We start from the raw sequence: 22,004 nt of genomic DNA, 5'->3' as shown, positions 1-22,004 counted from the left end.
GAGTAATTCAAACAAAATGTCCATGTTACACATCTGTACTGTGCCAGGCAGGGGGCTGGGAGCTGAGGCTACGGGGATCAACTGAACACAGTCCTGGGGACCCTGAGCTGGCCACGTCCTTTGCTATCTGTCCTCTAGAACAATGGAAGAGGCTTTGGCAGAGCTGGCAGGCAGCTCATTAGAGAACCCAGAATGGTCTCCCTGAGAAGTGGGTGATCCCTGGCAAGGGACCATTAACCCAAGAGTCTCAGAACAAAGAGGTAGCTACATAAACACAGCTTCCACCCAAGACCAAGGACAAACCTCTTCTCGGGCGCGTCACACTCCGCATTCTTGTCTTTATGGAGGACACCCCTTGGGCAACTCCAGGCTTCTTCTTCCTACTTTGGACTTTCTTTCGCCAACCAAAACCACAGCCACACTTCAAGCTGTGTCTGAAATAAAGCAACCTAAAGCCAAACTACAAATAAGTCGGCCTGGCTTCTTCGGGACCCACTAACACTTTCTTGGTCAGGCCTGAAAAATCTTAGGTCTTGATAGTGAAGTGCCTTCCTGCCCCCTCTTAAACCATTTCTAATTGTTCCTGGCTGGGCACAGTGGTGCATGCTTGGGAGGCTGAGGCAGGAGGATCACAAGTTCCAGAACAACCTGGGCAATTTAGCGAGTCCCTCAACAACTTAGCAAGATCCTGTCTCAAAATAAAAGCTAAAAAGGACTGAGGATGTAGCTCAGTGGAAAAGTACTCCTGGGTTCAATGCCCTACTTCCATTCCTGCCCCCCAAAAATAGTACCCCAAAATTTTATTTCTAAATATTCCTATTTTTCTCAGTCATTTAATATTTATTGTCCAGAGTCTCAAATGCTTTTGCACAGCTACTATCCTGGCCAATGTTTCAACAAACAATTCAAAGGAGGGAGGGAGAGAGAAAGAGAGAGAGAAGAAGGGAAGAAGGGAAATTGTGCTAATTTACACTTTTCACTGAAAATCAGATCTTCATAAATAACACCGCATCCTCCAGGAGCATGCGCAGAGGGCCAAGCCTGGACAGGGCTTAATGACTTCTGCGGCTTTAGCTGGGTTAGCAGCAAAGGAAGGGATGAGAATAAAACGCCCCCATAAGCCTAGGAAAGGACCTGGTTAGCCAGGGAAACCAGGAGCCACCAGGGCTGGTTTTAAATTCAACCCCATCAATAAACAACTCGCCTCAGTAAACATGCTTCAGCAGCTAGAATATCACAACGGCCCTGTGTCTGGAGCAGCTGATTAGGAACCAATCCATTCCAATAAGCACCCAGTGAGTGCCAGCTAAGCATCAGTGACACCAGTGACCTCGCTTCTACAGACGACATCCGTGCACTCATGCTTTTTGGCATCTGCCAGTCCCTGAAGTTGCTTCGTAAGACTCGACACAAGATCTGTCATCTGTTCTGTGCATGCCCGAGCCTAGGACAGCTCCCTGGCAAGAGTAAGTAAAAACTCCACCATGACGGTCTCGTATCCTTTGATGCTCTTTAAGTTTCCTTTTTCATAAACACAAAAATCTTTTGCTCTAATATATATTTCCTTAGATGGTATAAAAATAAAAATTTAGGGCTGGGATGTGGCTCTGTAGCGGAGCGCTTGCCTGGCATGCGGGAGGCCCCAGCTCTGAAAAAATACATCACCTTTGTGATGCTGAATATGGAAATTTTAGCTTAAAATTTAAAAATTGTATGGTACAAATGCTTATTCTTAAAAAATAAATAACATTGCTAAATTACAGAATCATTCAGGTTGGTATTTTTATTTATTTATTTATTTAGGTAAATATTCTGAGCTCATAACCAACCAAGGTTTTCTTCTGGCAAATGTCCTGAATAATGGTTTCCATGCTTTTTAATTAAGTGCTTCCACATGGCTCTGTTGTAAGTGCTTCTGTAGAGGATGGGAAAATCCCTCTAAGCCGTGTCTGTGCTCCCAGCAGCTTTCGGGGAGCAGACAGCAGCATCCTAAGCAGAATAAGAGATGATGGCTCGGCTTCTCAGCGTCTCCGGCTCTGCCTCCAACAACTTGATGAGAAGGAAAAGGGCCCTTCCCAAAGCCTGCTCCACAGGGATCCAGCATGCTGGGCCTCTAACCAGGCTGCCATCCACCTGATCTGTGCATTTGTGCCCTGGAGCCCAAACATACCTATCATGAATATGCATTTAGGAAAGTCTCGATTTCAAGGCCCCCAACCTAAGCTCTGACAGGTTGGTCGTACTATTGTATCACAAAAGCAAAAAAAAAAAAAAAAATGCAATCTCAAGATGTCTAACAGGAATCTCAAAATTTTACCTACTTTAAATTCTAGCTTTAAGATAAATGCACTACTTAACTCTCAAAGTTCAAGTAGATATTCTAACAATGAGGGAATAAACTAAAATTCTGTGGGTCCCCCCTCAGGTCTCCTTTATCTTTCTTGTTGCATCCTCCTCAGCCCAACCTGACAGATGGAAGCCAACCCAGAGGCAGGAGGGTCACGTGGAAAGAATAAAGAGATCCTTGCTTTACAGCTGGAAATGTGGTAAGAAGTTACAGAGAACGTGAATCTGTAACCTGTTAAAATGCCCCGGCTGCTCTTTCCCCTGAGATGCCATATTGAAATAGGAGTCAAATTAGAACCATAATAAAAAGACCTCACGATTTGATTTAATGGGGGACTACTATGTGCCAGGTACTTGAATATTATAATACTGCACCAAGAGGAAGCATTTTACCAGCAAGGACGATAAAACTCCAAGGAATTAAGTAATTTTCCAAGGGTCACTAATTAGCTTGCTCAGCTACTGGATGGTGGTCTCAAGATTCCAGTCACGGTCCTGTGGCCACTACATAGCTCTGTCTTCTTTATTTAGAGGAGTGACTCCAGGGGTGGAATGAGGAGGGGACAAATGGATATGTGGTGGGGGCTCTTAACGCTGGCTCCATAGGTTCTGATCCTCCACTGCCACCCAAAGAGACTCACTGTCCCAGCAGTCCAGAACACAGCCACCATGTTCAAGCGAGGCTGCTCTCGGCCTCTTTGTCCAGACGGGAAAACACAGTCTCCGGGAGGTGACTCTGCCTAGGGTGACGCAGGTAGGTAGTGGTGGGAGCCAAAGCCACTGTGCCCCAGAAAAGCATTAGACCTCTTGAGCTTGCTGGGAGTGGAAACATTGCTGAAAGTCACCAACCATCCTACAGAATAATCCAGGTTCCTTAGTCTGCTCTCGAGATCCTTCCTGACCTTGCCACAACCTTAGTGTCCAACCTGCTTCCGTCACTCCTTCCACAACCCCAGGCCCCAGGCCATTTCTTGCTGATTTCCACAAATGCCCCGAGTTTTCCCACTTACCTAATGATACTCCTTTACACTGACGGGGCCTTTTCTAGGGACTCCACAAAGCAAAACGTTAAGCATTAGAAACCCTCCCTCCCCACTGGAAAGGACGCTCCCACTCCTGCGGACCCTCGGTGCTGTCCTGCTCTCAGACACTCGCATTTCCCCTCTCGCTGGCATTCTTACTGGGGGGCAGAGACCCCGTGTCAACTCTGAACTGAAAGCCCTCCTGAGACCAAGTGTCTGGCTTCGGGAAACAGGGAGACACAATGAGGCCAGAGAGGAGAGGCAGCTGAGAGACCGTCCAGCTGCCCTCCCCAAATCCACACCCTTCACTACCAGCAAAACAGCGTCCAACTTATTTTTATTTATTTATTTTTTGGGATCAAACTCAGGGGCACTCGACCACTGAGCCACATCCCCAGTCCTATTTTTTACGTTATTTAGAGACAGGGACTCACTGAGGTGCTTGGCTCCTGGTTTCTGCCTGAGGCTGGCTTTCAACTTGCGATCCTCCTGCCTCAGCCTCCCGAGCTGCTGGGCCTACAGGCGTGCGCCGCTGTGCTGTCCACAACTCATCCTTATAAGGCTCTGGAGAAGATGCCCCATGGCTGTGTGACCTGAACAAGTCATGTCAACTGCCCCAGAACTTAACTTCCTGGGCTACTCTGAGAACTGAGTTTATGCATGTTAAGTGCCCAGAACAGCGAATGGCTCCTAACAAATATATTCTATTATTATTTCTCAAACTTACATAGATGAGAAAAGTAGCTCACATAATAAGCCACAAGAAGGGAACGATCAAGACGGAAAGTCTGGGCTGGGGAGGTGGCTCAGTGGTAAAGCGGTCACCTAGCCTGTGTGAGGCACTGGGTTCAGTTCCCAGCACCACATATAGGTAAATAAATTAAACACAGTTCCATCAACAACTAAAAAAAATCTAAACAAACAAACAAAAAAGATGGAAAAGTCCCAGAAGGAACAACTGTTGCGATGAATGGAGGAGAGGCTTAGATGTGAGCATCAGGGGTATTTTCCCCTAAGAAGTCACAGGTCAAGAGGGGAAGTGAGAGTTGAGGATATAGCCCAGTTGGTAAAGCGCTTGCCTCACATATACAAGGCCCCGAGTTTGATTCCCAGCACCACACACACACAAAAAAAAGTGGGGGGGATGCAACTGAACACTATAAAATAACAAGTCAAATGGTGGCAGAAATAGGAAAATACACCCCATCCAGGTAAAATGTAAAGACAGAATTGGAGTCCACCTGGGACCCAAAGAAGATGGTCTTAGGTCAAAGAAATTTAAAAACTGATCTTTAAAAATTGATTATTTTTTTCTGACGTAAAAAGAGACTAACTCAAAATCAGCTATTTAGACTGATTTTGGGTTGGCCTCTTTTTAAAAGGGGCTTAAAGGGGCTGATCTGCCCTCTTTGCTTGGAATACATTGTTTTTGAGGAAAACATTTAATGTGTCACCTGGATTTTCAGGATAATCCATAAAAGTCAATTTAATGTAATATTACTTCAGTAGTAATTATAGATTGCTTTACTATTAATAGACTATTTTGATCAGCAGGTTATTTTAATATTAACATATACATTACTAATTATGCACAGCAATGCCTTTGTAACAAACCATCTTTCCTTCAGGAATGGGACTCATAAATCCTGCATCAAGAATGCAGGCTGAGGCCAGGCACACGCCTGTAATCCCAGTGGCTCAGGAGGTTGAGGCAGGAGGATCGCAAGTTGAAAGCCAGCCTCAGCAAAAGCGATGTGAGACCCTGTCTCTAAGTAAAATACAAAATAGGGCTGGGGATGTGGCTCCATGGTCGAGTACCCCTGAGTTCAATCCCTGGGTACCCTCCCCGCCAAAAAAGAATGCAGGCCTAGGGGCTAGGATTGGCTCTGTGGCAGAGTACTTGTCCCCCTGTATGAGGCACTGGGTTCGATCCTCAGCACTACACTAAAAAAACAAAAAACAAAAAACAAAATAAAGGTATTGTGTCCATCTACACCTAATATATATATATTTAAATGCAGGCTGAGACTGAGTGCTGTCAGCGAGGGCGCTGTCCCTCTGGGACTGCCCAGGTTACAAAGGTTCGTACTGGCCACCCTAATTATCAACACCCCCTTCACTGTCAGAAGTACTGTGGTTCCCTTAGGGACGGTCTCTCCCCCCGCTGGACAGGTGAGAACACTAACTGTGTGGCGTAGCTGAGCTCGCAGAGTTGGGGATCTCCTGGTGCAGCAGTCCTGTTGTCATGCTGCAGGGGCCCGCCAATAGCAAGATGCTCGTGACGACCGTATGTCAGGATGTGGGGCACCAGACATACCCATGATGCACAAGTTCCTGGGAGTGAAGGTCCCCCACTCCAGAGGGACTTGGTGGGGCCAAAGGCTGGGGCCTGAGGGGCGTAGGGGTCCCTGCTTTGTCTCTGAAGCCTCATGTCCCTTTTCATGGCGCCTGTTCACGGCTGCTGCCCGCCCCCTCCCCTGGTATGGAAAAGACACGAGGAAACACGAAGTCGCTGTGGAAGTGAAGGTGAGGTTTTTCCACCTTTAGGTTTGGGAGAAGGCAAGGCCAGAGTGGTTCCTAAAGCCCAGGACACTGAGAGAAGAGCAAGAAAGGAACCAGTGTCAAAGACGGCGAGTGGAGAGGGGAGGAGAGGGGAGGAGAGGGGCCTCAACACGACACGGGGTGAGCAGCTCTGACAACAAGGAAACAGAACTGTCCAGCCACAGCGACCGGGAGGCGAGCGGCCGCTGCCATCACCAGAAACATGTGGGTTCCAGGAAGCCACCAAGCACGTGAGACGTCACCCCAGCCTCGTCACAATCCCCAGATGCACCCAAAGACTGCAGGAAGTCTGCCCGAGATCACCACGGAGGTTCAGGCCAGGCCTGACTGCCAGGGCTCCAGATCTCCCTAGAGCTCCGCTGTGGGGCTGATCTGCCCTCTCTGCTCCGTCCTCTGCAGGTGACATGTGATTAGATAGTTTGGTTCATAACTTTTTTTTCTTCTGTAGAAAATATTTATTTTTATATCTTTCTAGTTAATTGACACTGAACCATGTGGATGTGACCTCAGAACTACGGCGCTGTCACTGCTCCTTTTGGTAAGTCTGTAGAGGTCACTGTCCACGTTTGCACCCCAAACGTGTTCAACAGCTGAGAAACGGAAGACATGGCTCTTAATTCGAACCATTAGTGTCATGGCGTGTTCATGTTAGAAACATACTGCAATGCCATAAAATTTCATTATTTGTAACACAGAAACACTCATTAAGAAATTATTAGCCAACATCCTGATTATAAATTTCATTATAAGAAGCACTCATTTCCCTGCTTAAGGTGGGCTTGGGCTTTGCTGAGAACAATTTTTTTTCTTCAGAATATTAATCTGTTGGGATATATAGGAAAGTACAATTTGTATGTAAGTATAAAACTTAAAAAAACAAATATTACCTTTTGAAAGATAGCAAAAGAGACTTTTGTTTTTAAAATTATATTGAACATTATTATTGTTAAGATCAGTTTTATACTCATTGATAATAAATCAGATTTCTCAGCAGCTGTAACATACACTCTGATCCCTCCTCTAAAAACTTGGTCTAGCACTCAAAAAGCTAAACACCTAAAAAACAAATAACCCAGTCAATAAATGGGCCAAGGACCTGAACAGACACTTCTCAGAAGATGATGCACAATCAATCAACAAATATATGAAAAAATGTTCACCATCACTCGCATTTAGAGAAATGCAAATCAAAACCACTAAGATTTCACCTCATTCCAGTCAGAATGGCAGCTATTATGCATAGAAACAACAATAAGTGTTGGTGAGGATGTGGGGGAAAAGGCACACTCATGCATTGCTGGTGGGGCTGCAAATTGGTGCAGCCAATCTGGAAAGCAGTATGGAGATTCCTTGGAAAATTGGGAATGGAACCACCATTTGACCCAGCTGTCCCTCTCCTCGTCTATACCTAAAGGACTTAAAAACAGCATACTACAGGGATATAGCCACATCAATGTTTATAGCAGCACAATTCACAATAGCTAAACTGTGGAGCAACCTAGATGCCCTTCAGTGGATGAATGGATAAAAAAATGTGGCATATATACACAATGGAATATTACTCAGCAATAAAAGAATAAAATCATGACATTTGCAGGTAAATGGTTGGAGTTAGAGAAGATAACGCTAAGTGAAGTTAGCCATTCCCCAAAAAACAAATGCTGGGCTGGGGTTGTGGCTCAGCAGTAGATGGCTCACCTAGTATGTGCTAGGCCCTAGGTTCCATCCTCAGCACCACATAAAAATAAAGATATTGTGTTTATCTACAACTAAAATTATATATATATATATTTTTTTAAAACCAAATGCTGAATGTTTTCTCTGATATAAGGAGCTGATTCATGGTGGAGTAGGGAGGGGGAGCATGGGAGGAATAGACAACTCTAGATAGGGTGGGGTGGGAGAGAATGGGAGGGGGCATGGTGTTAGAAATGATGGTGGAATGTGATGGACATTATTATCCAAAGTACTTGTAAAGACATGAATTGGTGTGAAAATACTTTATATACAACCAGAGATATAAAAAATTGTGTTCCATATGTGGAATAAGAATTATAATGCATTCCACTGAAATATATAAATAAAAAATTAATTTAAAAAATCGGTCTAGCATTTTCTTTTTTTCTTTTTCTTTCTTTCTTTTTTTTTTTTTTTTTTGTAACAGGGATTGAACCCGGAGCACTTAACCACCAACCACATCCCCAGCCCCTTTTTCTAATATTTTATTAGAGACAGGGTCTTGCTGAGTGGCTCAGGGCCTCGCTAAGTTGCTGAGGCTGGCTTTGAATTCACAATCCTCCTGCCTCAGCCTCCTGAGTTGCAGTCTAACACTTTCTAAGGATGAAAGTCAGGAGTAGACACAGGATTTATTTGACTATGATGTTCTGCAGGGCTTTCCTCTGTTGTTTCACGCATCTGGGTCTAACCCAAATCTAAGAGATCTTTTTTTGTGGGGGGTGGATTGAATGCAGGGGCACTCAACTACTGAGCCACATCCCAGCCCTGTTTTGTATTTCATTTAGAGACAGGGTCTCAACCGACTTACTCAGCACCTTGCTGTTACTGAGGCTGGCATTGAACTCAAGATCCTCCTCTGCCTCAGCCTCACGAGCCTTTGGGATTACAGGCATGAGCCACTGCGCCTGGCCCCAAACAGAGATCTTTAAGAGAGACCTTCAATTTCTTTTATACAGTGACTGATAAATCCTGATATTTATAATTTTCAACTTGATGCACTGAGAATTTGTTGTGATTTTACTTTGAATGAAATATTTTGTCTCTCCCATGTGAGAACACAGATATGGCCAGGGGCAAACATTTTCTTTCTTTCTTTTTGGTAGCAAGGATTGAACTCCGGGAGCTTAACCACTGAGACGCATCCCCAGCCCTTTGTATTTTTAGAAAGGATTTTGCTAAGTTGCTGCGGGCTTGGCTAAATTGCTGAAGCTGGCTTTGAACTTGTCAACCTCTTGCCTCAGTCTCTGGAGCCACTGGGACTATAGGTATGTACCATCACGCCCAGCCTGGGGCAAACATTTTCTATAACCAAACTTTCGAGTGGAATTTGGTACTGCAAGAGTTTTAGTAGAGTTCTCTTTTTCCTCTTTAAAAATAACAATTATTAGCCTATATGAGCTGTACAAAAAAAAAAGGATTTCTGTGTGACATTTTCATACATGCATAAAACATATTTTATCCGATTTTCTCATGAAACAATCAGTGCCTAGAATAGACGATTAAAACTTTCATTTAAAAATTGTTTCAAATCATTGTTTACCAATTATAGGAATGAACATTTTGTAGGAATTCAATAGGCATTGAGGGGTTAGCAAAGTTTCATTGTTCTTTTCCTTTTGAGATATTTTATAGTAGCAAAAAATTATGTTCCACATATCTAATCATCATTATAAAAATACAAATTATGATAGTGAAACAAAAGTGTTTTCATTTTTAATTAAAGCAGTGAAATAAATAAACAGTGCATTACAGAAGTCATGGAGCGGGATGGTTACAGGACCCTCAGGTTCAGATTACCCATCTCACTGCCGTCTGGCCTGGCTCTCCACCTACAGTTTGTCAAGGGAAATCTTTCTACTTCTTCTGGGAGATGTTACTCAAACTCCGGTTTTGTCTTTTCACAAAGGATACACAGGTAAGATTTCTAAAACAGAGGAGGACTGAGAGAAGCTCTATTAAATAGGGAAATGCACCAAGATGTACTGCAGCTTCTTCTTAGCTCAAGAGACTGTCAGAACCCTTATTTGATTGATAGTCATCTCTGTATCTTGTGGGCTTATTATGCTATCAAGGTATTATGTCTTTGGAAAAGACTGTAGGGTGTAAGTCAAACAAAGAGACTGAAAACCCTCAAGATAGCAAGATTCCCTTCCTCACATCTTAGGAGGAAGACCCACAAAGCCCATCAAAGCTTGGGACCCCACATTACGCTTTTGAATGAACAAATGAACAGCTCGGAGCAGTCAGAGCATGGCAGGAGGAATCTCTAACAGGGAAGGAACCCACCATCTCTAAGCTCGTGGAAGAAAGTGCGCTCCAGTTCTATGAAATCAGAACTGTGGGTTCCATGGACTAGTAAGAGGTAGATAAAAAAAAAAAAAATTAGGTTCTGAAACCAACAATTGTGACCTTGACCACAGCTAGTCTTCTGGTAAATGCTGGCTGCTGGTACGAAGGTTATAATGATGAACAATTTAAAAACGCTCACTGTCTCAATGTCCTGTGGGGAGGACCAAAGCAAAACGGCATGCTCTCCACCCTCGGGGAGGCAGGAATCCAAACAGGGAGAAGTTGAACATTAGAACACTCCACCACAGAATCATCAGTCAAAACAGTTTTGGAATAAGAAGAGCAATACAGACTGAAACATGTGACTAAGAACTGGGATTTAAGCCAAGGTCCTGAATATTAATTTAACCCAGATCAAAAATGGAAGCCAATCAAGTAAAGAATATTAAAAGGTGAATCTGACTAAGTGATCAATTCTCTGTCTTTAAAAAGTTATTTCTACTAGGTGTGGTGGAGCAACTCAGGAGGCGGAGGCAGGAGGATTGCAAGTTCAAAGCCAGCCTCAGCAACTCAGCAAGGCCCTGTCTCAGGAAAAAGAAAAAAAAGCAAGGCTGGGGATGTAGCTCAGTGGTAAAGCACCTCTGGGTTTAAAATCCAGTACCAAAAAATAAATAAATAAAAAACTATTTCTTAGGTTGGGTGTGTAGCTCAGCAGCAGAGCACTCATCTAGCAAGTGTGAGGCCCTCAGTTTCCTTTCCAGCACAGCAAAAAAAAAAAAAAAAAAAGTCATTTCCTTACGCTATACGTCTTTGAAATGATTGAAGCAGGCTGAGAAAGGTCAAGCTCTTTTATCTAAACCTCGAAGAGAGAGAGAGAGAGAGAAAGAGAGGGGAGACACACATGTGTATATGTGTATGTTAGTATCAAAGCAGAAAGATTTGATCTGAGAATTTATAATCGCATATTCTATGTTATTCCATTGGAATAGTGTATAATGTCAAGTTGCAAATGCAGATCTGTTCTGTCACATAGCTGATTCTTGAGAAGAAAACACTTAAAACTCAAAATTGTATAAGAAACATAAGAAAATCAACACCATAAAAGAATTAAAAACATGTTGCAATTGTCATTCAGAGATCAACTGCACACCACTTATAGTTCATATTTAACAACAACAATGCTATCAGCTGACAATTGTATAGCATCTACCATGCAGCAAACTTTAATCTTCAGAACCGGCTCTGAAGTACACACTACTGTTCTTTCCATTTAATAGGAGAATTGAGACACGGACTGGCAATTACTCGTCCCCCCAACTCCAGTTTTACAACTTTCACTGGTGAGACTTTAGGTCAGAGGTTTAAAAAAGAGAGAGACATAAAGAGACTCTAATGCAGAATGAAATCTCATTTTTTAAAATAAACTCAGAAAAACGGCTTATATTCTTCATAGACTTCAGTGAAGTCGCACGTGATGCACACGGGCACCGAACAGTAAACATGAAGCCGAAAATCAATCTAGGGAGAGGCAGAGCTGTAAGCAGGGCGTGCTCCAGAAACGGTACATTGTCAGCAGACCAAACCAGCCTCTGCCATTTCCCTCAGGACTGAGGGGAGCATCTTTGTTCATGACACACACACAGGAGTATCCCACGTAAATTATAATATGAGGCTGCATCATATACTGCAATAAAAGTAACCAGCAATAAAAAAGCATTTGAAAGAAATTTTGTCTCTGCTAAAAAGTAAAAAAATACTGCTCCCCAGGCAGAGTGAGCCACTTTTTTTCCAAGCTCGGAAAGCACTCTGCATACAGCTCTACCCGGTGGATTATCTGCTCGTGTGGCATCTTCCCACCAGATGAGTCCTTGACGGCAGGGTCTGGATTCATTGCTTCCACGACTTCGGGACATCCTGCCTCTAACAGCACGGAGACTTAGGGAATGATAAGGTGCTTTCTCACCACTGTTTCTACTCCACAATCTCTAAGAAGTTTTAGATCATCCATCTCTCTCAGCAAAAAACATCTGAACACACTTATTTAACCCTGTGATAATATAGTCCAATAATTACTAATCATAAAAACAGAAGGAAATAGGTATTTTGAACACATGAGACGAAGAGATAAATAGAAGTGTTAATCTTTTCTTTCTATACAAAATGCATTGTTTTGCACGGACTTCGCTTTGAGAATCACTATTTCCATCAAAAGAACAAATCTCCCGTGGGGTTTGGTGAGAAGTCAGTCTACACATGAAAAGTACTCGGAGTGGCGCCTGACAGACAGGAAACACCAAGAATTCTACTAATTTCATTCAGATCGTCATTTCCAATGCTGTTTCTTTTGATTGGAAAAATGTCCCTACCCTCCAGCTCCATCCCTAGACGACAAACCCCTTTAAGGCCAACTTCAAATGCTATCTCTTCAAGGTGTTATTTAATCCAACTCTCATGGGGTTTGACCTTCTCACTGTAGGAGGCACCAGATCCACAAAGTGTAGTGAGAAGCCATGCCCAAGAAGCCAAAATAAAGAAAAAAAGAATAAGACACTGAGTGCAAGAGATACAAGGACCAAATAAGATTCCAGGAAGATAGAAGAAAGAAATTCAGCAAAAGATCTAAGAAATTTCCCCAGAACTGAAGAACATGAGTTTTTAGTTTGAAAGGTCAAGTAGACAAAATATGCCCATACCAGATATATCAGCATGAAAATTAAGAATAATAAATAAAAACAGAAGCTCTTCCAAGCTTCTAGGAGATAAAAAGTTATGTATGATGGAATCAGCAGCAAGAGAAAAAGGCGATAAAGATCCTGAGGAAACAGAAGTCCACATCCACCTGCTCCTGGAGGGCAGTGGAGTCAAGCACCTGGAACACGCTAAAAAAAAAAAAAAAAAAAAAGACTCCTGTGCGCACTTGGTCAAGAACCTATGGAAGATGGGTTCATACACACCACAGACTCAAAAAGGGAAGACGGGGATCCACAGAAAGGAAACCCCGAGGTTCTACACACAGACGACATTAGAGAGCTTACTGTCCTCAGATCCCATCAACACCAAGCCTGCAGCTGCCTTCTGACATGGCGAGCCAGGACGTGCCTCTAGACGTTACTGTCATTGTTCTAGGGCAATCTGAGCCCACAAGAGGCCTCCAGGGCTTCAGCTCTTACCTGTAACACAGCAGCAAGCAGGTACACAACTACGAAGATCACGGTCAGCGAGGTGTGGCCGCTCTTCATCAGGTGGATGGTGTAGAGGAAGATCAGATGCCCGGGGATCACCAGAAGCAGGAGCACCTGGGCAGACTTATTATTTACTCCTGCGACAGAAAATGTAAATGTCACTAAAACAAAAACAGATTCTGGTTAATCATAATTCAGAATTATTAAAATTTGAGGATTAATTTCTAGTTACTACATCTCATAACATCAAATAAAGTTCAAGCATTAAAAATAAGTTTCAATTATTTACAATTCACTTATTTCTCTGAAATTTTCACTATTTGTTATATGTCATTAAATGAAAGGTGGTTGCTAAAAACTTGCAATGAAGAACATTAGTCATACTTGAGTATCTACCATAAAAACAGGGAAGACAAAAGAGAAAGTTCTTGAATGCTTTGATTTTATATATTCCTCTAGAGTTCTATCACTGGTATTACAAAGGTGGGCATTTCTGATCTTTATTCAAAAGTCAAAAATCACACTTATATTCATTAGGAAAAGGAAGTGACAAGAATAGTGAGGTTCAAAAATACAGTCTCCCTTTTGTGGCAGTCCCTTGCCTGGTTGAAATAAATAATGCACCGATCTTTATCGCTGAGGCGCTCCCCTCGTTTACAAAGACCAAAAAAATGGACAAAGGAAGAGTCCACCAGTCTCCCCAAAGCACCTAGCAATGCCTTGTTGATGTTGTAAGGTTCCTTTTCCTAATAAACAAGATATACCAGAAAGAGAGAAATAAAAGAGAAAACGCATAAGCAAAGATACAGATGTCTTCCTGTTCACCAAGGTCAGCTCCCAGTGACGGGGACAGCTACGCAACAGTCACACAACGTGGGTGTCTGTCATCTCAGAGAGTAGTAGTTCCTCATCTAAAATCTGTAAAAGGCCACAAGCACATACCTGGACCAAAAAAAGTCCTAAACGGGTAGTAGCAACCTTTGGGTTCATCTGGCAGTTCTCCTGGAATGCTGTGTAAGTGGAGGTAGGTGGAGATCCTGCTGGCCTGGATGGCCACCAAGTTGCCACCAATACCTGGAACACAGGAAACACACAAAGAAGTGAGCCTCTTGTTTTAAACGACTTGCACACATTCAGCCAAAAGCAAGCCTCTTTTTGTCACATTGTGGGCCAATTTTAAAAATTGTTCCAATTTATCCAAAAGTTCTCCTGCAATGTTGATTTAACATTGAGGTTGATATTCTAAAATCACAAAATCACTGAAAGAAAAATTTGTTCATTATTTTTTCATATCTGTCTGGTATAAAAGCAGAATAGAATGGGCAACTTTTAAAAATCATTATCACAATCAAGACATAAAACTAGGTAACAAGATGTTCGTGTTTATCTCCCCAGTGAGAAGGAAACTGAGCTCAATTTATTCAAATAGACAAAGCTTGGGACTTTTCTTGTAGCTTTCCAAGACAGTGGCAGCAGGCACCAAAAAGGGTGACTCGAGAAACTTGCCTTTTTAACCTGAAGGTCCTCTCACCAACTCTGAGGCGGAGGAAGTAACGGCAAGATGTGATATGAATTCCTGACACATGGGACAGGGACGGAAACATCTGAAAGCCCTGCGTCCCAGGACCTGTGCTGCTCACAGTGGAGATGCATTCTGAGAAATGCACTGGCAGGCGATTTCACTGCCATGTGGACACCACAGAGGGGGCACACACAGAATGAACCTGTGAAGCATGACCAGGTGACGTGAACTTACCCCGCCATTAGATGTGAGGCCCATCGCTGACCTCATCATGCAGTGCATGACTGCACTGGCGAGGGAGACTTCCATACAAGAAGAGTTAGAGGACAGTTCTAAGGGTGTCTGAATCAGGTACCAAAAGCCAAAAGCTTTGATCACACCCGAGAGACTCAGGACAGCCAGACTCTGCCCAAGAGTGTCACCCACTGTGGATCCAAGTTACCTGCAAGCAAGGTAGTCTCTCCCCCAAACAACTGAGGTCAGACTGTCATGGGTTTGGTTTTGTAATTGGATTATCTGGCTATTGCTTGATGATGAATGAGTTCTTTCCTTGTCAATTTAGAAGGTGATTTTTAGGACCCAGCAATAGGTAACTTACTAAGGAGAAACCCAGCTCTAGCAGCCTACAAATCTAAGCAGTTTATGTGGGACATACGTTAAGTGTCATGCTCAGAGACGTGGCTTGACTGATTTTGTTCAAAGCGTATGAACTCAATGCTGCCTGTTATCGAGTGATGTTCTGCATTGTAACACAGCTGTCCAGTAACAGAAAAAAATATAAGTAGAGAAAGGGGAAAAGCAAGAGCTCTGATTGTCCTGTAGAGTGGAGAGTGATCTCTTTTTGTGCCAATGCACCAAAAATAAGGCAATTTAAATGTTATATTTTTAAAACTGAAATTATAATGACTTATTTTAAACTAAATGTAGCTTCACAATTTCCTCAGCACATGTCATTTAGTAAATAAAAAACTCATTAAAAGAAAATGCTTAAGATAATTTTAAAATGTGGTTCATCATGAAAATGTTGAAAAAGTGCATCCCACAGGGTTCTGGAAATTTTTCTAAAGGAAAATAAAAGTGTTTTAAAAATCACCCAGACTAGGTGGAACAAATAAGGCACATAAATGTGGAGCTGTTTCTTCAGATTTCTGACAGTGCTCACAGATTTGGGCTTGCAAACTGCCCAAGCCACTTATTAGGACCTCAGTGGTAGCTAACCTCTCTGGCGCCTCCATTTTCAAATCTGAAAATAAAGATAATTTATACCTGCCTCATAAGGATGTTGGGAGAATTAAAATAATGCTACATCAAAGATGCTTGGCACAGTTCTGGACCCAGCTAAGGCTCCACAAATGTTAGCTACTGTTGATAATAATAACAGCAAACAATTTATACAAACAGTATGTTTCTGACCTGCTGTTTTCCTAACTATAAGGACCTCTCGCCTGAAGGAGTGCTCACTGGCCAGAGGCTACCAAGGAAATGAGTTGCTTTTCAATTCACACATTACTTTGTTTAAAAAAAAAAAAGAAAGAATAAATCACTTGGTGCCCATATTTTAAATAGCCATTTAAATTGCCTTCTGTTTACTCAGTGAATTTTCTACTAGAAGTCTGTGATGACTGTTGTTAAGTCTGGATTTCCTAAATCTGAGCTCACTTTCTAAAGTAAACAATTAGAACAGAACACTGAAAAACCAGCATGAATATGATAGAATACATAAACAAGGACCCTAACTCATTCCTCATTCACCAAGAGGGAACTCATAGGCCCTAGAAACTGAAGGAGGCAAAAGTATTTATACTACACAACACAAGCACTTTATCATAGAGTGTTGCTGGGGTAAAAGAGGGAGAAACCAACTTAACAAAACAACCCAGTCTTGTCATCATCCCTGGGTTTCTGTTCACAGTCCCCGGAAGGAGGAGGAGTTAATGTTAAGAACCAGACTCATGTAGAGCAAGCGACTGCCTTCGGAGACACTGTCCAACGCCAGAGTTTCCATAAAAACGTATGAATCTCAGGTTCCTCTCATCTTGGCCTACTCTGGGGATTCTCCCAGGGGTGACGAGTCATTTGGTGACTTATCAGCTGTGGAATGTCCTGATGCCAACGCAGAAGCAGATGCTACAGGCCAGACTTCCCTTGGATTGAGTTGGAGACAAAGAGCTACTAATGATTACCTGGAACTCTCTTCAAAAAACCCACAAATTTGTTGGTAGAACTTTTTAAATCAAAACTGCTTTTATCATCTCTATGTTACCAGGTAACAGACAGAGATGGGAACGTTTATGGGAAGAAATGTAAATAAACCCTTGTAAACGTCAGTTGGTCACCTCCCTCTTCCTGTGTCCCCGAGGCCTCATGCTATATTCCAGGAAATTGATGTTACGATGGCACCAAACTAAAAATAAAATGAACTGAGACTTCAGAAAGACACTAGCAAGACTTTTCCAGGTAAGATGAATAAAATTTTTAAGTAACAGCATAATTAGTGAAGAGACTAATTAAAGTGTTAGGTAACCCCGTATGGCTTCATCATGATCTCTGTTTTATATTTTTAAACTACTGCAGAATTATTACCTTGGAATAGTTTCCTTTGATGTCAAAAAATGCTTTCTTGTTACCAAGATATACACCGTGTTTCTATTAGGAGCTTGTTATTAGCATTTCTTTTAAATTATTTAAATTCTTCAGAGACTAATTGCATTATTAAAGCTAGCAGAGAGCTTCTAAAGATAGTCTCACATAAATTAAAAACATTAGCAAAAAACAGCTTGTCAATATACTAAATAATTAGTGAGATGCTTCAGAATCCACGGGATCTAATTTTAGGGATCTTATGCTAGAATAAGCTCCACTGATAATGAAAACACAGGAAGAAATTATCAGCAGGTTCATCTAGGGACAGCTTTAAAATTCAAATTTATGTTTTTGTTAAATTTAGCAATATATGTTTCCAGTAAATGTTTAGCACTCACATCATGGAATATATTTCAAATTCTGTCAAGAATTCTCTTACACATTCTCAAAGGAAACCAAAATAAAAGTTCATCTTCTCAAAAAGTCAGTCCTCGTAAGCGACCCCTGGACAGAGCTGGACCCTTCACGCCCCTCCACACCGCAGCCCGCACACTTCTAGAAGCCTCCGTCAAAGCCCCTGTTGGCCAACTGCTTTCAGATTCAAGAAATACAAAGGGCTGGGCAGACATGTCGTCCATCTTTTCACATTTTTCAGAAGAAATACATAGAACCTCATCCTGGTGAAGACCCTTCTCCAGTGTACTCTCCTCCCAAGTGCCCCACCTACCGCTTCCCTCCCCACACATCTGTTCACAGCTGGATACAGACTGGGTGGCCCAGGGCTCAGATGCAGCAAGTCTGACCCTGCGTGCTTTCAGCATGGCCACACCTGGCCGTCCTCCTCACCTCACAGTGTCATTCAAGTCATACGATTTTCTATTTGTGCTGTGACATGAAAAGCCAGGAAACACTGTCCTAGAGAAATGAATCTCTCTACTCTTTTGGGACAATGGATGCCGTTACTCATAGATCCCTTCGGCTCAGTCTTTCTTCCTTACACTGTCTAGATTTCCACCTGTCCGTCTGCAGGACTCCTTTTCTTGTCTCAGTGAATTAAGGTGCATCTGTCTTTCCATTTCACAGATATGCCCCCCCCCCTTGCTCTGTGTCTGTCACACGCACTGCCCGCCCTTCTCTCTTGCTCCTTGGGGAAACACAAACACAGTGACGTGGTACTCAGCTCTCCCATCTTAGGAAAAGGTCCTCATTTGGTCTTCTAGATCCTCATTCAGACTTCTAATTCCCTTATTTTCATTGCCAACCATTTAGTTAGGACTATAAAAGTGCTTCTTCCAAAATTCTAATTGTTTTATACTAAATATTTATGTAGATACGTAGGCTATAAAGAATCATGCTATAAAACACCCCGCACCACCACCCCAGGAGAAAATGAATGCATCACTTTGATGTTGACATACCCTGTATGTCCCCCTTGCAGGGATCATCCTTAATTGTTTTTCATTCTCTAGCTTTTCTCACACGACTACCACGTCACGTGCACGCCCCTCAGCAAGGCATAGTTAGGTCTACATGCTTCTGAACTTTATGTAAATGGGATAGTTTATCATATATTAAGTTCATAGGATTCATCCTTGCTCTTGGGTGAGGTGTGATGCATTCACTTTTATTGTTAATAGTATTCTATTGTAAGACTACACCCGCATTTATTTAGCCTGCTATTCAACTACACTGAGCTCTCAAATGACTTCCTAATGATTGAACAAACGGTCCCCCTGGAGTCATCCTTCTGGGCTACATTACAGCTGTCTTCCTCCCAACAATGAGTTCTAGCTCAACTCTTGCACTGTCTGCCTGTGAAAAACTTACTCCTTGTTCTTTAACTTTTTAAAAAAAATCTGTTAAGTCCTATTGTCCCAGATGTGCAACACCTATAAAAATGTAAATTGAGCAACAAATACACAACTTATGGAAACTTTGGAAAATAAATATTATGTTTCTAGAGTGCTACTCTTTTGAGAAAAGTAATAGTTGAATGATTAGAGGGTTTGAGATATATATTTACATATTTAAGATGCAAAGGATATATAAGTTCTAGAATATGATTTCCAATCTATTTTAATGCATCTGTGTCAGTTTTCTTGAAACAGTCATAGAACTGAAACTTGGGACTTAATGGACTAAAAAAGCTCCTATCTAAATATTTACTCTTATCTCCAGAGCTTAAGGAACAGACCAACGAGGAGGAAATGCTAAGAAACCAGTATTAAACTAATTTTTCTAGTTACACAGGAGAAATTAAGTAATAAGAGTCACTATCATTGCCAATTTTTTATTCAAGCTGGAGGAAGCATCTTTCTATTTCTGCTTCTTTGACCGCACCTCATCATTTCCCACTAAAATATATGAAAATTTTTGTTTCTGTTCTAAGTTGTGTTATTTAACAAGAAAATTTCCCGATTCAGTGACATAAGAGTCTGTAGCAAGACTAAGCATACTCCTTAACTTATGCATGTACTCCTCCAACAATACCAAACATGGTAGGCATTATGCAGTGTTATACAAAAAGAAAATTATCATTCAAAATAAATACATAATGCAATAAAATTGCTAAAAGCATACTGTGGAAGCGAAGAAAAGAGAGAGCTACCAATGATAAGTATCCAGTTTGCAGAAGATGTAACATTTTAATTGGGTCTGGATAAATAAGCAGAGCTTCCCAGGGGAGAATAAGAACAGGAAGTACACAGACCTGGCACCCAGGGACAACAGGCTGTGTTCAGTTCATCAAGGAGATGCGAGCTTTTAGGTGTGTGGAGTGGCAGGGAAGGGAGCCAGGAGGCTGAGTAAGGGCACACTGGCCCAGTATGTCGTGACACTGAGTACTTTATCCTCTACGAAACAGAAAACTATCTGTGCTCTGAATAAAGGCCAAGAGCAGGTGTTTGGGGAAGGTAAACTTACAGCAGACGTGGACAACAGGTTAAACTGGGCAAGAGAGAAGTAGCAGGGAGGCACTGTGCGGATGCACCCAGGAAAGACACTGAACAAAAGGACGACAGACAGAACATGGAGACTCATTCAGAAGGTATTTCAAGAGCCCATAAAAGCAGAGTATGGAGGAGGAACGTGTGGCATTTTGCTTGGGATACAGGGAGATGGAAATACCAGAAGCAGAGAGGAAGAGTGGGTGTAGGGGAGACGGAGAGTTCACTAAGGAGCTATAACGGTCTTTCGTGTGAAAGCATCTAATTTAAAGTGTGAGTCTGGAAGTGAACATGTTTCAGGGCTAGAGATAAAATACTAAAGCCACATGACAAAGACACACTCCTCAAACTTTTGTATGTTATCAGAATCGGCTGAGGGGTTCTACCTCAGAGCTCCCTAATCAGGGCTTGAGAATTTGCCCTTCTTAGATCCCAGGGGCCACACTTTGAAAATCTCTGGTCTAGACAAAATCACTGACAAAAACGGTGAAGAGAGCCAGGTGCAGTAGCAAAATGCTGTCACAAAACAAAAATAAAAAGGGCTGAGAGTTTAAGTGCCCCTTGGGTCAATCGCTAGTACCAAAAAAAAAAAAAAAAAAGTGAAGACAGAATAGAGGATGGTCCAGAGAGAACAGTCTAGAAGAATATAAACAATTAAGAGGCAGATGGAAACAGGCTGGGGTTGTGGCTCAGCGGTAGAGCATTTGCTCTGTACATGTGGGGCCCTGGGTTCGATCCTCAGCACCATGTAAAAATAAGTTAATTAAGGTATTATGTCCAACTACAACTAAAAAATAAATATCTTTTTTAAAAGAGGCAGGGAGAAGGCAGAAACCAATGAAAGGAAACAAAAGGGAATTCTCCAAGAATGGCAGGAGCATGGGGAGCCACCTGATCACACGCAGGCAAAGGGAAAAGGTGTCAGAGGAAGGCAGGGGAGAGTACAATAACGGCTGGAGGGCGGGTCCCACGGAGCTGCAGTGGCACAGGTGCACCTGTCACTCTTGGACAGAGCCAGCCCCTCCTCCGAGACTGGCCAAAGAGGGTTAAGCAGACATTGATAAAGGCAAGCACAGAGGAGGAGAGAAAGGAAAGACCAGAGCCAACAGCCTCTCTCCTCTGCAGACTGCCCTCCAGAAACACGGAAGGCACTGCCCCAGCAGAAGGAAGGTCCCCAATGCCGATGGAGACCTGGATGTGCATAGGAGAGAAGAATGCGGCACATTTCAGCCTCACGGGAATACAGAGGATAGCACCTCCTCCTTTATCTTCTTAAAAACTCTTAAAAGCACAAACGATCACAATGTATTACAGGATTTATAACAACGTAGAATGTATGCCAAAAAGAACACAAGAAAGAATGGCGATTCACGTGTCCTGATGGAGGTCTCTTCTCTGAAATGTAAAGTAGTACATTTCTGTTTGAACAGATAAAATACGGCAGGTCATCAGCCATAGGTCAATGGTTCCTAAAGTGGCCTGTAGGAAAGCTGGATCCAGAAATTCTAACCTTAGCTGGCAGAAGGACCCAAAGCAGAGATTTACGAAAATGATATTGTAAAATAAAGACTATAAGAATCCCGTAGTAGAAAAGTCTGTTTAACCTAATGTTTACCAAACTGACCACAGAACTCATTTTTCAAGTTGTACTTATTAGCATGTACACTTCCAGACTCACACTTTAAATTAGATGCTTTCATATGAAAGACCGTGTGTTCTCCGCCTCTGTGCACCTCACAGAAACTAGTGTTACCACAAAATGTATTTGGGAAACGCTAAAATTAGAGAGATGCTGGTAAGTCTCAGGAGATATTCT

General features: G+C 42.3%; 1 protein-coding gene and 1 long non-coding RNA gene across 12 annotated transcripts in view; one reads left to right on the top strand and one right to left on the bottom strand.

Moving 5' to 3' along the window:
- Positions 1-22,004, bottom strand: part of Slc41a2 (solute carrier family 41 member 2) — a 121,472-nt gene that overhangs the window by 23,174 nt on the left and 76,294 nt on the right. For all 7 annotated transcript variants that reach the window (XM_005322339.5, XM_078052908.1, XM_078052906.1 and 4 more), the window contains 2 exons: positions 14,081-14,212; positions 13,127-13,275 (listed from right to left, as the gene is read on the bottom strand). In XM_005322339.5, the coding sequence (XP_005322396.1) occupies positions 13,127-13,275; positions 14,081-14,212 (281 nt within the window). The remainder of the gene's footprint in view (positions 1-13,126; positions 13,276-14,080; positions 14,213-22,004) is intronic.
- On the top strand, positions 996-19,572 carry LOC144378554 (uncharacterized). Of its 5 annotated transcripts, none has more exons than XR_013440332.1 (8): positions 1,000-1,466; positions 1,965-2,232; positions 2,460-2,546; positions 4,997-5,122; positions 5,390-5,449; positions 5,541-6,468; positions 8,771-8,932; positions 16,573-19,572. It is a non-coding gene; the product is annotated as an uncharacterized LOC144378554 (long non-coding RNA). The 5 variants fall into 5 exon arrangements; XR_013440333.1 differs by having other exon boundaries at positions 5,390-6,329; positions 6,406-6,468; XR_013440331.1 differs by having other exon boundaries at positions 5,390-6,468; positions 16,573-17,117; positions 17,695-19,570.

This window comes from Ictidomys tridecemlineatus, chromosome 6 (genome assembly GCF_052094955.1).
Source record: "Ictidomys tridecemlineatus isolate mIctTri1 chromosome 6, mIctTri1.hap1, whole genome shotgun sequence".
In the NCBI taxonomy this organism is placed as follows: Eukaryota; Metazoa; Chordata; class Mammalia; order Rodentia; family Sciuridae; genus Ictidomys; species Ictidomys tridecemlineatus.
Note: the sequence above shows the minus strand (reverse complement) of the source record. Positions and strands in the feature narration are given on the sequence as shown.